Below are 18,646 nucleotides of genomic sequence, written 5' to 3' on the forward strand. Positions count from 1 at the left end.
AATGCACTGACAAAAGCAAATGCTGCCTTTATTATCCTGTCAACCTTCCAAGAAACAATGAACCTATATCCCAAGGTCTGTTTGATTGGCAACACTCGCCAGGAGTCTATGACTGTGTATACGTCCTGTCCTGATTTGCCTTACCAAAATGAGATACCTCACATTTATCGAAATTAAACTCCATCTGGCATTATATCAGCCCATTTGATCAATCTATCGTTCGTGTATTTGAATTCTTAAGGTATTGACCGGAAACATTAAATATTTGTCTCCACAACTACTGCTTCTCCTGTTGAATTTTTCTAAACTTGTTATTATTTGAGTTCCAACATCTGCATTATTTTTCTTTTGATCAAATCATCCCTTGCCTTCTAAATCAGATGTAGTATACTCCACTCATTATTTAATACTCGGAGATCATCTATTACATAGGTTATAGACTTTCTCTCCGACAAATGCTGCATACAATGTATTAAGTATTCCAGAACTTTTCTAACTGGGGTATTCTAGTCCTCCAGATAAAAGGTCTAGCATGCCATTAGCCATGAGGCGATAGTGTTAGTGCTTCTTGGTTGACACCACAGCAGATTTGGTAGACTTTTTGTGCTCTGTCGTCATGCCAAACACCATGGGTGGCACAGTGGTTAGCACTGCTGCCTCACAGCGCCAGGGACCCGGGTTCAATTCCTGCCTCAGGCGACTGTCTATGTGGAGTTTGCACATTCTCCCCGTGTCTGCGTGGGTTTCCTCTGGGTGCTCCGGTTTCCTCCCACCAGTCTAAAAATGTGCAGGTTAGGTGAATTGGCCATGCCAAATTGCCCGTAGTGTTCGGTGAAGGGGTAAATGTAGGGGAATGGGTTTGGGTGGGTTGCACTTCGGTGGGTCGGTGTGGATTTGTTGGGCCGAAGGGCCTGTTTCCACACTAAGTAATCTAAAATTTAAACTGCACCAACTCACTTGGCTTCTTCCATGGAGCTTCATACACCCCATATGTTTCACAGCATTGTTATATTGAAGGAGGAAGCCATAATGCACATCATGTTCACATCAGTGTTGAACATTTTGGAGGGTTGCTCATGTTGTACAAGGAGCAACTGTACCCTCCCTGTCCAAGGAGGGTAGTAGGGATATTCCAGGTAACTACAGACCAGTGAGCCTGACGTCAGTGATGGGAAAATTGCCGGAGAAGGTACTGAGGGACAAAATCAATTTATATCAATTTGGAAAAGAATGGGCTTATCAATGATAGGCAATATGGTTCTGTGGGGGAGATCGTGCCTTACCAACTTAATAGTGTTCTTTGAGGAAGTGACCAAGTTGAGAGATGAAAGAAGGACTGTTGATATCATATACATGGACTTTAGTAAGGCATTTGATAAGATTCCCCATGGTAGACTAATGCAAAAAGTGAAGTCACATGCTGTGCAGGGTGTTCTAGCTAGGTGGATAAAGACCTGGTTGAGCAACAGGAGACAATAGTAGTTGAAGGGAGTTTCTCGAAATGGAGAAAGGTGACCAGTGGTGTTCCACAGTGATCAGTGTTGGGGCCACTGTTTGTAACATACACAAATGCTCTGGAAGAAGGCATTTTTGGTCTGATCAGTAATTTTGCAGAGGACACAAAAGATTGGTGGAATAGCAGAAAACATAGGGTACTGTCAAATAATATAGGAGAATATAGATAAACTGGAGTGTGGGGCGGAGAAGTGGCAGATGGTGTTCAATCCAGGCAAATGTGAGGTGATGCATTTTGGGAAGTCTAATTTGAGAGCAAACGATACAGTAAATGGAAGAGCCTTGGGAAAATTTGATGAGCAGAGATATCCAAGAGTTCAGGTCTATTGTACTCTGAAGGTTGCTGCACAGGTGGATAGAGTGGTCAAGAAGGCAAATTATATGCTTGCCTTCATCGGATGGAGTATTGAGTATAAGAGCTGGTAGGTCATGTCAAAATTGTGCATGACATTGGTTCAGCCACATTTTAAATACTGTGTACAGTTCTGGCTGCCACATTAAGAAGAGGATGTGGAAACTTTGGAGAGAGTGCAGAGAAGGTTTACGAGGATGTTGCCTGGTATGGAAGGTGCTAGCTATGAAGAGGAGGTTGAGTAGGTTAGGACTGTTTCCATTAGAAAAAAGGAGATTGGAAGAGGGGGGGGGGGAAACTTGATTGAAGTTTACAAAATCATGAAGGATATACACAGGATAGATGGAGAGAAGTGTGAAGGATTCAATAACGAGGAGGTCAAACATTCAAAGTGAGAGGTGAAAAGTTTAAGGGAGATATATGCAGCAAGTACTTTACACAGAGGGTGATAGGTGCCAGGAATGCATTGCCAGAGGTAGTAAAGCAGGCATAGAGGATTCATTTAAGATGTATCTGGACAGATGTAGGAGTAGGTAGAGAGCAGAGGGATACATATGCTTAGGAATTTAGCAATAGGTTTACACAGTGGATTTGGATTGGTTCAGGCTTGGAGGGCCAAAAGGGCCTGATTGTGGGCTGTAAGTTCTCTTTGTTCTTAGTGCCAAACTCCGGTTTCCCTCCCTTCTTCCCCTACCCATAACCCTACACGTGAGCTTACTTCCAAATCTGTCCATTGCTCAAACTGCAGTCTTCACAAAGAAAAGTATTAAATTTTCATTTGATTGCAGTATCATCTGAATGCAAAATGATGACACCTCATCATGATGCTGTGTAGCCTGAATCAGTTCAGGATCTTTATTCATACATAACTTCCTGCCAACTTGTAAAAACCATTGAAAAAGATTCCATTCTCCTGATGTAAGCCTCAATAAGTTAAATTCAGTGATGATTTTCAGTTCATTTCCTCAATTTGTCAGAGACACCAAAATATGCTTTAAGGGTTTCCAAGATTTCATCTTACAAGCAGTGTCATCCATCCCTTGCTGGCAGCACATCACTGGCAATGGCTCCAATTACATAGAAGGGAGTACTAGTCTGATCTTTCTTGATCATTTTGTTTAACTGGAGGGTTGTTCAAAACCATGGATTATCCTATATCTGGGCCAGTCTTTTGCATTTCACAGTACCTTTGGAAGTGGTAGCCATAATTCCATGTTGCCATGGAGTCCTTAAATTATGGGATGCTCTACATAGTTTTCAATTTTGATTCTGTGCCCTATTATATGCCAGCTGCTTGGTTAATTTGAAATTCTCATTTCTCTTCCATTTCTTTATTGTTGAACTACTTTGCTGGTGTTCAATATTTGGTGCCCAACTCTAACCTGAACCCTATTCCCGTCATCATTTCTGCCCTCAGCATGATCAACAAGGTAGGATGTGAAGATTCCTTCAAATCCTTAAATTGCTCTGGTATAATTTTCTGAATACCAAATAGGGGAAGATCATTCAGCTCAAGTGAGGTCAGCTGTTCAATAAAATCATGGATGATCTACTTGCAATTGAAATTCCATATTTCCATCGACCCCCAATAACTTTGGATTCCCTTCCCCAACATTGTATTTTTAGACCTCTCAATATACAATGGCCCTACTTTCACCATCTTCAGAAACAGAGCTCCAAAGTCACAATCTTCAAAAAAGTTTTGATTTTTGTCTTAAAAAGGGTGATCCCAAATTTTAAAATTATGCTCCTTAGTTCTGGAGTTACCCATAAGATTTGTCAAGATAATTTACACTTCAATCAAGTCACTCCTCATTCTGCTAAGCTTCAATGGAAGAAAGTTTAGCCTGTCTAACCCTCCATCAGATAATCCATTCATTCCACATATATATCAATCTTGTCAGCCCTCACCTCTTGAATTTGTATTCTGGTTTCCTGTATTAGCTGTTAGATGGCAGTAGTTTCTCGGCTCCCTATGTCTTTTTAATCTTATTTCCTACCTCTATGCAAATGATTTCTGTCTTCTTGTACTTATTCGATCTCATATTAACAAGGCCACACCACCCCCTTTCTTTCTTGTCCTTTTAAAAAAAAAAGGACATACCTCTGAAAATTTAGTTCAGCTTTGTAATGTGTCTGCACAACAGCTATAAAGATCATACACCAATTTCTATTCTCACTTGAATTCATTTATTTTGTTCTGGGTGGCTCAGTGGTTAGCACTGCTGCCTTACAGAACCAGGACCTGGGTTCGATTCCAGCCTCAGGTTACAGTCTGTGTGGAGTTTGCACATTCTCCCTGTGTCTGCATGGGTTTCCACCAGGTGCTCCAGTTTCCTCCCACAATCCAAAGATGTGCAAGTTAGGTAAATTGGCCATGCTAAAAATTCATAGGTGTTCAGTGTTGTGTAAGTTAGGTGCATTAGTCAAAGGTAAACTTAGGGGAATGGGTCAGGGTGGATTACTCTTCAGAGGGTCGGGTTGGACTTGTTGGGCCGAAGGGCCTGTTTCCACAAAGTATCTATAATTTCCCCTCAATCTGGTTTCTCTAATATGATATGCATTCAAGGAAAGAGCCATTAATTTTGCATTTTGAGCCATACTTTCCAACTTTGTATCTTGTTGTTCTGCATTTCATTACCTAATGAGTTGCCCTGCAATACAGCCATATTCTTTTGATCTGTCAGGATATATGTATCTCCAGATCTGTTCACCAATCACCCAACCATCCATTAGTTTAAAGCACTTGCTATAAACCTAGTTAAGATTTGATAAGCAGTATACCAATCCCAGTATGCTTCAAATAAGGCTGGTCCTACTGGAACAGTTCCCTTCTACCACAGTAATAGTGCCACTGCAACATGAACCATAATCCATTCCACCCAAACCAATCTTTGAGCCACACAATTACTTTTCTTAGTTATCTCTTAACTGTTCAAATTCTTTTAGCAGAAGCTCTTATTTTTTCATAAAAAGGTTTTTAAACTCCAAATTTTCACTCTTTAGAGGACATTGACTGTAGAATCTCATACTATCCATTTTCACATTTCTAGCTAGTTTACTGTCAGGCAACAATTTCTTCCACTTGATTAACGTGGCCTTATTTTTGTTCAAAGAAAAGTCTGTCTTGTCATTCATCCTTGTGCAGTTATATGCTTTAATCTCAAGTTAACATTTTCCTCAACTTCTTTAGTTAACCAGATGATACAGCTCTCCCTTTAGGATGAATTGTAAGAGTGTATGGCCTTAATTAAGGGACTGCCCATGGCATTGTGCCTCTACCAATGGCGAGTAAACTGCAGGGGTTCAAGGATGCAGCTCACCAACACCTTCAAGGGCAAATAGAGATAGGCGATATTTGCTGGCTCAGCCAAGGACACCTACATCGAGTGAGTGAGTGAGCGAGCGAGCGAGCGAACGAACGAACGAACGAACGAACATAATAAAATAAAAATTTCCAGCTAGATTCCAAAATTCTAGACTGGATTGATGCAGAAACTGAGGCCTATTTTACAGCAAAAACTGTCATGGCATTAGTGTCAATTTGACAGAAAACATGTGAAGTGGGGTGTCAGGATGGGCTACAGGTAAAACAGGATGATTAGTTTGGGCGAGGTTAAAAACGTGTTGCTGGAAAAGCGCAGCAGGTCAGGCAGCGTCAAAGGAGAAGGAGAATCGACGTTTCAGGCATAAGCCTGAAGGTCTTACGCCCGAAACGTCGATTCTCCTTCTCCTTTGATGCTGCCTGACCTGCTGCGCTTTTCCAGCAACACATTTTTAAAGCTCTGATCTCCAGCATCTGCAGTCCTCACTTTCTCCCGGTTTGGGTGAGGTGTCTACAGCAGGATGCATGGAGTCTAGAGTGAGCAATTGGTGGGATGTAGGAGACAGTGATCTTTAATATAAGCAACAAGAGGAAAATTGATTCCCTGCAACTTTTCTTTTATCTGAATGCAAATAGGTCAGAATCACCTAAAGTCTATGACGCGAACTCTGAGTTGGAGACTTTTTTTGAGAAGGTTCCAGAGACAAGGTCATTTCCCCATTGGAAATTTCATCTTTCTGTGCAATTCCCACTGAATCAATGTAACTGAGGGATATTGGATGTACATGGGACATTGTATGTTTGGTCTTAGACTACCCAAAAAGCTAAGAGCTGGGCCTTTCCTTTTTTTACCCCCCACCCTCCTTGCAATCTAATCCCTCTTCATCCCTGACTTTATTTCTGGACCGGATTTGGCTTTGAATTTGTACACTTCTTTATCCCTTAGTTGCCCTTCATATATGATAACTTCACAAACAATCTGATTGGTCAAAAGATATTAACTCGGGGCTCAGATAGCATCCACACCAATATCACAAAATAATACTCAAGCAGCTCTTGACATGAAATAAAACTTACAAGTTTAACAATCAGTAAAACAGTTGGAATCATTTCCAGACAAACACTTGCAGAGGCGGCAGGGTGGCTCAGTGGTTAGCACTGCTGCCTCACAGCACCAGGGTCCCAGGTTCGATTCTAGCCTTGGGTGGCCGTCTGTGTGGAGTTTGCACATTCTCCCTGTGTCTGTCTGGGTTTCCTCCGGGTGCTCCGGTTTCTTCCCACAGTCCAAAAATGTGCAGGTCAGGTGAATTGGCCATGTTAAGTTGCCCATATAGTGTTAGGTGCATTAGTCAGAGGGAAAATGGGTCTGGGTGGATTTCTCTGAGGGTTGGTGTGGACTTGTTGGGGCGAAGGGCCTGTTTCCACACTGTAGGGAATCCAATCTAATCTCTATACAGACCACTTTTTCTGTCAAAAAAGAATTGGCACATAAATCTGAGAAAGTATTTTGCCCCAGGTCAATGTAACTACACACTAGTCTGTTTCATTGGTGGGAATTACATTGGTCACTGCCGCTTGATGCATTTTTTTTGATTGTAGACTTAAACAAAATCTGCCCAACAAAAAACTGCCGTATACAAAAATAGGACAAGAGTTGTGAACTTACATAGATTTACTCCGTGTTCGTTTAAACTCAGTCATGCTCTTCTCTTTATCTGCAATGACTGCCCCTATTTAAAATAAATAAATAAATAAATACAAAAAACACGTCTTCTGCAGTAGGGAACTGAATAACAAGTTTAAGAACGCCAACCTGCATCCTCTGCATCTACACTTGGTTTCAGTTCTGCTGTATCAGGCGGTCCGATTTTCTGTTGAAAGAATTTTGAGAACATTTAGAACAGTTAAAACACCCATTTTTAAATTGAGAAAAGAGCACAAATCTTTATAAACAAACAAATCAAGAAAGCAAAGTTACCCTGATTTGTGAGTAAAGTTTTTGCCAAGACTTAATTCACCACGAAGGAACAAGCTTCAATTCAATGATTTTCATGAACCCAGACTAAAGTATGTAATATCAATTAACTAGCTGTGCAGAGGAGACCATTACGAGCGTTTAACAGAAGGGGAATGGGAATGGGATCACTGCATACATACATTTTTGCATTTTGGGTTTGATAAAACTTCTAAAACTACATGAATAGTGGTCAAAACTCAATTAAAAAAAAAAGGACAAGGTATTTAAATTAAAACATTCCTTCCGATTGTAAAATGACAAGGATTTAACAAAGGGAAAAAAGTGAACAACTGCTCTGTCATAATATTGATCTGTCATGGGGCATGGAGAAATTGAGAGAAGGGAATGGCATGGCACTGCCTCCTCACAACATTGGGGACTAGAGTTCGATTCGAGCCTTGGGTGGCTGTCTGTGTGGAGTTTGCACATTCTCCTCTCACAGTCAAAGATGTGCAGGTTAGGTGATTTGGCCATGGTAAAAGGGGAGGGGAGTGGTGTGCCTGGGTCCAGATGGGATCCTTCTCGAAGGGTCAGTGCAAACTCAATGGCCTCGTTCCACACTGCATGGATTCTATAATCATACAAAACCTAAATGGCATTCATGCATTTTCAAAAGACATTTGATAAATATAGGCTTTCCTACAAATGTGGGAGCCACACAAATAAAAAGGATAGTGCCATGACAAAAAGGATGTTGTTAGAGTGTTAGAAAGGAGTGTCACGGGTGAACGAATGGTTTTAAGATAGGGGAAAGTTATATCGTGGGCTTCAGATATAGATGTTAGAAACTGGGACTAATATTTTCCTATTTTCGTTTTGTCAAGTTGGAAATGTTTAGTAAATTTAGTTGAGCTGGACCTCAACTTCTCTTCCAAATGTAAACATAGGGTTAAAGTGGTGAGTAGATCTGTTGAAATGCCTTCACAAGAGTTTCATATCAAAATGGAAAAGTGCGGGATCCAAATCTGGGGAGTGAAGTGGACAGGTGTTTCAGATGGCAATGGGAAAACATTTTATTAATAATGATCACAATGCAATATATTTTAAACTTATTACAGGAAAGAAAAAAAATGGTCTCAAAATAAAAGGTTTTGATGGGGGTGGGGGAAAAGAGGATAGAGGTAGATTTATTAAAACAAGATTACCATAATTCTATTAGATTTAAAATAGTGGTGGAAAAGGATAGACCAGATCTAAAAGCTCAAGTCTTAAATTGGAGAAAGGCCAATTTTGACAGTATTAGGCAAGAACTTTCAAAAGCTGATTTGGGGCAGATGTTCGCAGGTAAAGGGGCAGCTGGAAAATGGGAAGCCTTCAGAAATGAGATAATGAGAATCCAGAGAAAGTATATTCCTGTTAGGGTGAAAGGGAAGGCTGGTAGATATAGGGAATGCTGGATGACTAAAGAAATTGAGGGTTTGGATAAGAAAAAGAAGGAAGCATATAGACAGGCTAGATCGAGTGAATCCTTAGAAGAGTATAAAGGAAGTAGGAGTATACTTAAGAGGGAAATCGGGAGGGCAAAAATGGGACAGGAGATAGCTTTGGCAAATAGAATTAAGGAGAATCTAAAGGAGTTTTGACAAATACCTTAAAAGACAAAATGGTAACTAGGGAGAGAATAGGGCCCCTCAAAGATCAGCAAGGCAGCCTTTATGTGGAGCTGCAGAAAATGGGGGAGATACTAAATGAGTATTTTCGTTCAGTATTTACGGTGGAAAAGGATATGGAAGATATAGAGATTGTAGGGAAATAGATGGTGACAACTTGCAAAATGCCCATATTACAGAGGAGGAAGTGCTGGATGTCTTGAAATTGATAAAGATAGATAAATCCACAGGACCTGATCAGGTGTACCCTAGAACTCTGTGGGAAGCTAGAGAAGTGAATGCTGGGCCTCTTGCTGAGATATTTATACCATTGATATAAACAAAGACTGGAGGTTGGTTAACGTGGTGCCACTGTTTAACAGTGGTAAGGACAAACTAGGGAACTATAGGCCAGTGAGCCTGACATCGGTGGTGGGCAAGTTGTTGGAGGGAATCCGGAGGGTCAGGATGTACATGTATTTGGAAAGGCAAGAACTGATTAGGGTTAGTCAACATGGTTGTGTGCGTGGGAAATCATGTCTCACTGACTTGATTGAGTTTTTTGAAGTAGTAACAAAGAGAATTGATGAGGGCAGAGCAGTAGATGTAATCTATATGGACTTCAGTAAGGCATTTGACAAGGTTCCCCTTGGGAGACTGGTGAGCAAAGTTAGAGCTCACGGAATACAGGGAGAACTAGCCATTTGGATACAGAACTGGCTCAAAGGTAGACGACAGAGGGTGATGGTGGAGGGTTGTTTTTCAGACCAGTGGAGTTCCACAAGGATCAGTGCTGGGTCCTCCACTTTTTGTCATTTACGTAAGTGATTTGGATGTGAGCATAAGAGGTAGTTAGTAAGTTTGCAGATGACACCAAAATTGGAAGTGTAGTGGATAGCAAAGAGGGTTACCTCAGATTACAGTGGGATCTTGATCAGATGGGCCAATGGACTGAGAAATGGCAGATGGAGTTTAATTCAGATAAATGTGTGGTGCTACATTTTGGGAAAGCAAATCTTAGCTGGAGTTCTACACTTAATGGTAAGGTCCTCGGGAGTGTAACTGAACAAAAAGGCCTTGGAGTGCAGGTTCAGAGCTCCTTGAAGGAGAGTCACAGGTAGATAGGATAGTGAAGGCGGTGTTTGGTATGCTTTCCTTTATTGGTCAGAGTATTGAGTACAGGAGTTGGGAGGTTATGTTGTGGCTGTACAGGACATTGGTTAGGCCACTGTTGGAATATTGCATGCAATTCTGGTCTCCTTCCTATTGGAAAGATGTTGTGAAACTTGAAAGGGTTCAGAAAGATTTACAAGGATGTTGCCAGCATTAGAGGATTTGAGCTATAGGGAGAGGCTGAACAGGCTGGGGCTGTTTTCCCTGGAGCATCGGAGGCAGAGGGATAACCTTATAAAATTATGAGGGGCATGGATAGGGTAAATAGACAAAGTATTTTCCCTGTGGTGGGTGAGTCCAGAACTAGAGGGCATAGGCTTAGGGTGAGGGGAAAGATATAAAAGAGACCTAAGAGGCAATGTTTTCACACAGAGTGTCACGTGTATGGAATGACGGAGTGGTGGAGGCTGGTACAATTGCAACATTTAAGAGGCAATTGGATGGGTATATGAATAGGAAGGGTTTGGAGGGATATGGGCTGGGTGCTGCCAGGTGGGACTAGATTGGGTTGGGATATCTGGTTTGTATGGATGGGTTGGACCAAAAGGATCTGTTTCTGTGCTGTACATCTCTATGAAGCTGTGTGATTGGCCAAAGTAGTGTGGGTAAAATCTACAAGAGCAGTTCACACTGGCCAGGGGAATGCATGTTCAAAACGGAATTACTGAGAATACAGGCCCAAAAAGTGTTCTATGTATGAAGAAACGTAAATATTTCATGTAATTTACAAGGCTAGAGGATATTTCTTGGGATATTTAGAACTACTTAAGACAGACATGTTTTTAAAAAAAGTATAAAGGGAGCAAAACAACAGAGGTTCTGGTAATGTACAGAAAGTGAAGCAAGAAACTAACAAAAGCAACAGCAGAGCAGGTAAGTATGAAGAAATATTGGTCAGTAAGTTCAGAGTTTCCCAAGACATCCTACAAGTATTTCAAGGGGAACTGGATAACTCAGGAAAGAGTGGAGCCCATTAGGAGCCAAAAGACCAATCTGGGTGAAGGCAGTAGACATTGGTAGGGTACTAAGTACTTCACATCTGTCTTCATTTTGAAGGAAGACATACAAACTGAAGTTCGGAACAGGGACGGAGAGTTTGTTGAGCATTCTGACGTTTGGATGGAGGTAGTGTAGGAGGATTCAGCAGATTTTAAAGTGGAAATTACCGCATGGGAGTTGCCCATGGTTGAAGGTAACAAAATAGCCACTCCGATTTTAGCTAACACAAGATAGCTGAAGAAAATTATTAATTGCACACAGCAGTCTCCACAGTCAGAATCGTGGCTATCACACATGTAGCAACCAGCGAAGATAATGAGGCACTTCATAGAAACCTTGGTGGGAAAGAGGAAAGGAATGTGAACATCAGACAATTCTGATGAGGGAAACACAGGTGAAAGCCTTTTGGCATGCTAATTTAAAACCTGTTATTTCATATGGATGGCAGTGTTTGGGGGTGGGGTGGTGCTAACTCACATTAGTTAAAACCCTTTATGTAACAAATACATGTACGAGTACACACATTCACCCAACAGCTTTAGTAGATTAGACAGAATTAGGAGAGTGACGACTGCGGACGCTGGAGATCAGAGTTGAGAATGTGGTGCTGGAAAAGCACAATAGGTCAGGCAGCATCCAAGGAGCAGGAAAATCGATGTTTTGGGCATAAGCCCTTCATCAGTTTCCATTGTGTTTTTCCAGCACCCCACACTCAAATCAGAGAATTACACACAATCAGCTCTAGTCTCCGATGGCCTCGATAAGGAGTACCTTTGAAAAACCTGGAGATAATCTCCTGTTACAAACCAGTTCAAAGTTTGTAATACGGGTATGTTGAAATTATAAATGTAATTAACAATCTAAGAAATTTGGCTGAATTCCTTTAAAACAAGTGGCTGTAGACAGAAGCCCCTCTACTACCAGCAGGGGAATTGAATGACAAATGGTATAAGCACAAAGGAACGGGTGACATAACAAGTGACAGAAACATGTAACCTCTCAAAAGAGCACTGAAAAACAGACAGCATTCTAAGGGGGCAAAAGCAATTATAAAAAATATTACAGTGATTATGACCTCAGTAAAATAAACAATTGTAGCTTCACAAGATAACAAACAGCACCCAGAATGATGCAGCTGCCAAGTGTCTGGAAGGAGCATGATTGAGAGAATGCAGCAAGCACTGAGTCAATGTTGCATAGAATCATTATATCAGAACATTGAAAATATGATGCACTTGACTGGGAGTGTTAGAGCACCTTGGACTCTGTCTTCAAGTGACCTCTTTCATACTGTGTGTGAAGGAGCTCTGAACAAAGATAGATTTGCGCTGTTGACCCCAAGACTCAAGACTCCTCTGAAATCTCTCCCCAACAGCTTAGTGGTAGGAGACAGAGTGGTGGTAGAAGGCAGCATGTGACTGGAGGGTCATGTACTACAGGGATTAGTACAGGGTCTATTATCGTTTACAAATATCACAAACGATGTGTGGTTTTTGTGGACAGGCATGAGGGAGAGACAGTGTGATTGGCTGTGCAATTGTCAGTGAGAGAGGTCTTAAAATTACATGAAGATATAAATTGATTCATCAGATGAACAGACCAGTAGTAGATGTAACTTATCCCTCAAAAAAGTGGTGCAGCACTTGGGAAGTAGTGACAAGATGTGGGACTACTCAATGGATGGCAGAACACTAGGAAGCAGAGGAACAGAAGGATCTTGGGATATTTGTCCACAAATCCCTGAAGGGGACAGTTGAAAAGGCAGACAGGATACTTGTCTTTTCAGTCATGGCATAGACAATAAAAGCAGGTAGTTATGTTGCTGTACAGGGGTTTGGTTCAGCCACAGATGGAGTACTGTTTGCAGTATTGGTCACTGCACTATAGGAAGGGAAAGCAGCTGGCCCTCTTAGTTGAAGGGTCAATAACAAAAGGCATTAATTTTAAGGAGAGAAACAGGTGGTGCAGAGGGAATTGAAGGAAAGCTCTCCCCAATAAGGAACTTGTTAGGGGTCTGGAATATACTGCTTGGGAGGGTAGTTGAGGCAGGAAACCTCCATGAAATAAGTACTTGGGTGAGCTCTGAAATGCCATAACATTCAAGGTCAAGTGTTAGAAAATAAGACTAGTGCAGATTAAGAGCAGTTTTTATTCTCCACGCATTCATGCAGGTTGAACGGATCAAAAGGTCTGCACTGTATAGTTCTATGAAGCTAGGACAAAAAAAAAGGAGTTAAGGTAACAGTTATGAAGACTACCTATTCCCTGGTACCCTAAGTTGATTCAGAAAAGAACAGAAGGGTCTGTCCTTATAAAATGTAAGCTGACCTTGAACTGAAAAGATAGACAAGGAAGTTATTCTGAAATCTGAAGTAGTCGTTCATATGCAAATCAACAAAACTTGCAGGGCAGCTTATGCCTTACATTAGAAAGGCATATAGAATCTTCGGCTTCTCAAGTAGAGGCAGAGCACACAAAAGCAAATAAAATTATGATTCTTCGTAAAATACATGCACACCTCAACTGGAGCAGTGAATCCAGCCAAAAGTACTACTCTTGCTGGAACAATGCCATGGTTCCAGGATAAGAAGTTTCAGTTAAATGAATAGCTTGGAGGGTCTAAGTGTTGCTATTTTTCTTTGGAGAAGTTCAGGCGATTTGATCAAAGATATTCAAAAAGAGAGCTGGATAGAGTAAATAAAGAGAAATTGTTTCCTTAGAGAGATTGAAGGTCATTAGTAACGTGAAAGAAAACACCTTTTATATAGCAAGTGATGAGAATCTGGAATACATCCTGTAAGGATATGGTGGTGGCATGTTAGATTGTGCCTTATAACATTAGGTCAGCAATTTTATGCTATTGTACATATCACCATCAATAGGATGAAGGTCAAAAATTCCATCTCAACTGTGATCACTTGAAACATAACATGCTTCTGGAAGTATGCACCTCAACTGTAACAGAATAGAATATTAGTCCAGAAACTGTGCCTGAGAAACAATTGTATGTAATAGTTAGCCTTCAAATTTTGTTGGACTGATGCCAGGACATCCACATCAATTTTATGTTCCAAAGATAATATGGCTCAGGGGTTAGCACTGTTCCCTCACAGCACCAGGGACCCTGGTTCAATTCCTGCCTCGGGGCAACTGTCTGTGTGAAGTTTACACTTTCTCCCAGTGTCTGTGTGGGTTTCCTTCAGGTGCTCTGGTTTCCTCCCACAGTCCAAAGATGTGTAGGTTTGGTGAATTGGCCATGCTAAATTGCCCACACTGTTAGGGGCATTAGTCAGGGATAAGTGTTGAGGAATGAGTCTGGGTGGGCTACTCTTCGGAAGGTTAGTGTGGACTTGTTGGGCTGAAGGGCCTGTTTCCACACTGTAGGGGATCTAATCCAATCTAATTTAATTGCAACAAATAAAATATCCTGCGAAAAGGTAAAACTCACATGGTCAGCAATATAGGCTATTTATAAAAGTAGGTAAAATAGTTTAAGATCTCAGTGGACAAAAGGACAGCTTCCCACCTCTTAAACAGCATCAATTTCTACAAATACAGAAAACTGCCCAGATTAATAGATGAAGCACTGACCACAAAACAACACAATATCTTAATTAGAATTTGAATTCTTTCGATATGAAAGAAATTTCTAAGATTTCCTCAAATTTAAAAATCAGAAGAGCACAATCAGAGCTGAAAGCCTGTTTCAACGATATATGCAGTTCAAGCTTTACATGAGCCATCAAAAAAAGAGTGACCTGATAGAATTAATACACTAGTCTTTTCTTCACTGCATCCCTCCCCCTCAGCCCCAGGGGACAAGCAAAAAACTCTAGAAGAGCTCATTTGGAATAGTTCTTGAAGCCCGGTTCAAGGTATGAATTAAACTTCAGGATTAACAATCTCCAATTCAGCACATGGGAATTAAAAAGAAAAATCTGTTGAGCATTTTGTCAGAAGTTGTCACAGTGAAGGGCACGAGTAGGTCTTTTCCAAAAGAGGGAAACTGCTAGAAAGTCATCACCTCTACAAAATTAAAGCCATTAGGAGGAATATTTTGGGAAAAACAGGAGCGTAGAATTGACACCTTACTTGAAGGTGGACACCTAGTGGAAGGTTAACAATTCTAAAATATAGTTAAAGCCAACACTATCGTTACATTCAAAGTGCATCAACCAACAAACCTGTAACAGCTATGCTTGTTGCACTTATCCATCTCTTTCATTCTACATACACAGCACCAAGAGATATGGACATGCATGTGAAGAAAACCTGGTTTTAAAGGTCAAGGCAGACACCAGAGCAAAACAAGTGGCCAAGATGATCTAACACCACAACACAACCAAGGGTTTTCCAAAATATTATTCATCTCACTGTTGCTAAGGCAATCAAATGGTTTTGCAACCATTAACATCCTGTGCCCTAAAGGGCAAGATGACATCGCCTAAAATCTATTGCCAACATATTTACCACTATGTATCTTGAAGGAAACAAATCTCAGTAAGGGGCACATCCTACAAGAGACCCCCACTGAATTACAGATCACCAATTCCTCGCATTGGCAGAATCACACTGTATTGCTAATACATTAGCTCATTCCTAACTTTTCGTTTGGTACATATCAACGGTAGTACTCAGGTTAGCAGATCTCTGCAGTCGAAATTCAGGAGACTCAAGTCATTTCCAGGGAGGTGGAACATGACATTTGAAGACTATGACGACTGAAGGGAAATTTAAGGCAAGTACCAAGACGAACAAAACTGAGCAGATTACCAAACCCACATAAAGACATCTTGACCTCCATATTGTTGTTGCTTCTGTCTACAAAGAATGAAGATGTTGCCAGAATGGATATGCCATACTGCAGCCACAGTGTGGAAGCTGCAATCAGCAACTGCCAAAGTTGTAAAGATTATTAAAACAGTCAAGCCATTCATGATTTGCTCATTTTAAGCCTTGCATATGAAACAAATAGAGAAAATGGTTTTCGAAGGTAACCCTTTAGCACTACACTGTTACACTGGACAGGGATGAAGCAGATTATTCAAACATTTATGAATGCAAGGCATGCCAAATTTGTGAACGCAAGCACTGTACGTAGATCTACACAACCTTCTATTCATGCCTCAGACCAACTGTACAGGACATACGGTACATACTATTAAACCAAAGATCATTAAATGTTCAACTAAATTTTCCTCATTGCGTTTGCATGCAACATAAATGGAGAAGGATTACCATCCCTTACACAACTTCTGTTTGGAACGCAAGTAAAAATGACCTTTCACTGCACCAGCTGTCAATCCATCAAAACACAGGGCATTCTTCTTCAAGGCAGAGGAGCATAAAAGAGACACTATGCCTGAACAGGTGGAGAAGAACAAAAGTGCTGCTAGATAGAGTATGCAAGTCAGAAATACAAGTACTTATATACCAAAGGTTTCCAGAATGTACAGCAGCAAGATCATATGGTCATTAATCATCATTAAGCTATGCACCAAATCATACACAGAGAAGGAGGAAGAAATTGTGCATTCATAATCGCAGAGTGCACCAAGTGGCAGCAACCTGTTAGTCAACATTCACAACCAAAACAGCACATATCTTACCAATCTCTAATATAATCAGAAGATGGGGAAGAGTTATCAAATTTCCAAAGCATGACATAAGAGTTTGATCATGCTCTTCAAATGGAAGCAGAAGAACTACTTGAGGCACTGTTTGAGGAATGCATTATCTGTCCATAACAGGTAGCAGTAATAAATGTCTGTTGGATTCTTCAATGCCATGACCTCCATCATATTTCTTTGAGGAATAACAAGTAAAGCTGCATCAGGCAAAGTACCTTCTTATAAGCAAAACCCACATTAGTATGTTCAAGTGCAGCTTTTAAAAAAAAATACAAGGAAAAGGCTGTTCAAAGCTAAGGGAAATATTAGGAGAATGGGACTTATTCATATAATATTGGCATGCACAGAATGTAAGTTACCACCTGTAGTGCCATATTCACGGCAATCCTTACAATAACAAACAAATAAGACATCATTTTCTCAAAAAAAAAGTCTCTATAGAAAGATTAGATTTCTTTTTTCTGCAGTTACAAAGCTAGCAGAAAATTTCCCAGATGGTATACATAAATCTTGCATACATACAGAATTGTCTACCTTGTATGAGGCAGGTACTTTCTAACAACAAAAATGGACACTTTAAACAAAAGCAAATCTTGAAGTGTGCAAACCATGCATAGAAAGATGACAAAATGGCACAGAAGGGGGCAAATTATTCCCCTTCAAATATTTACCAGAAGAACAATCAGCCACACATCGGTCGGACCAGAAGAATTTTTGATTAAGAGCTGATGATTAACCAACAATATATCAACACAAGAACAAACAGTGAATAGTTGATAAACTTAGCAGGTCCGGAAGCATCTGTGGAGAGACAGACAGAGTTAACATTTCAAGTCCAGTATGAAGAGTCTTCTAAAGAATAGCAAAACAGGACTTGAACCTCTTCAACTCTATTTCTCGCTTCATATATGGTGCCAGACCTGTTGAGTTTCTCCAAATTTGTTTGCTCCATATGTTTCAGCATCTGCAGTACCTTGATTATATAATGACATGAGCTTTGGTCCAGTTGGAGACAATAAAATTTAGAAAAAAAAAACTACCTTTGAACTTGATGGCTGAGAAGGGAGACTGACAGCAGCTTCAACAGAGCTTTGCTCATCTTTAGAGCCCAAACTTTGTACATAAACATTCTCAACATCTTTTGTTTGTTGTCCCAATCTTGTTGATCCCCTTCCAGAACCTAGAGAATTTTGAGAAAAAGTCAATACTTCCATTATCTTTTCTTTTAAAGTCTTGGGATACAAACAGTCCCTAAACATTTGTTGGATTTTAGTTCAAAGATCTTCTGATATTAAAATTACTTTAATTTCATTAATCTTCAGTCTTGCAATACCCTCTGTTCTTGAATGCGAATCATACCTTTGATTAAGATTGAACAAATCCTCTTTCTACTTTATACAGATCCATTATAATTTCACCTTCACACACACATTTTATATTCCTGGCTAGATTATCCTTAGTTACCTTTTTTTCGTTGGTTTCAAAACAATCTTCAGACTTAATTTCTCACATGTTAAATCTTTTAATCTGACACTATCTTTAACCTCCTTAGTAAGCCACTGACAAAATCTGTGATTGCATTCTTGGAATGCATAATTGTGAACATATTTAAATGGTTAGAGTCAAAGATGTATAACATGGAAACAGACCCTTCAGTCCAAATCATCCATACTGACCAGATATCCTAAACTAATCTAGACCCATTTGTCAGCATTAGGCCTGTATCCCTCTAAACCCTTCCAATCATATACCCATTCAATGTTATAATTATAACAACCTCCACCATTTCCTCTGGCAGCTCTTTCCATACATGCACCACCCTGTGTGAAAAAGTTGCCCCGAGGTCCCTTTTAAATCTTAACCCTCTCACCCTAAAACTATGTCCTCTAGTTCTGACAGCCCCACCCTAGGGAAAAGATCTTGTCTATTTGTCTTATCCATGCCCATGATTATATAAACTTCATCCCTCAGCCTCTGACAGCCCAGGGAAAATAGCCCCAGCCTATTCATCTTCTCCCTGCAGCTCAAACCCTCCAACCCTGGCAA

General features: G+C 40.5%; 1 protein-coding gene across 1 annotated transcript in view; it reads right to left on the reverse strand.

Moving 5' to 3' along the window:
- Positions 1 to 18,646, reverse strand: part of LOC140465108 (synaptonemal complex protein 2-like) — a 243,739-nt gene that overhangs the window by 138,690 nt on the left and 86,403 nt on the right. Inside the window, exons 15-17 of the mRNA XM_072560975.1 lie at positions 17,641 to 17,780; positions 7,006 to 7,063; positions 6,859 to 6,922 (exon numbers count right to left, since the gene is read on the reverse strand). Coding sequence (XP_072417076.1) covers positions 6,859 to 6,922; positions 7,006 to 7,063; positions 17,641 to 17,780 — 262 coding nt within the window. The remainder of the gene's footprint in view (positions 1 to 6,858; positions 6,923 to 7,005; positions 7,064 to 17,640; positions 17,781 to 18,646) is intronic.

Source organism: Chiloscyllium punctatum, chromosome 41, assembly GCF_047496795.1.
Source record: "Chiloscyllium punctatum isolate Juve2018m chromosome 41, sChiPun1.3, whole genome shotgun sequence".
Lineage (NCBI taxonomy): Eukaryota > Metazoa > Chordata > Chondrichthyes > Orectolobiformes > Hemiscylliidae > Chiloscyllium > Chiloscyllium punctatum.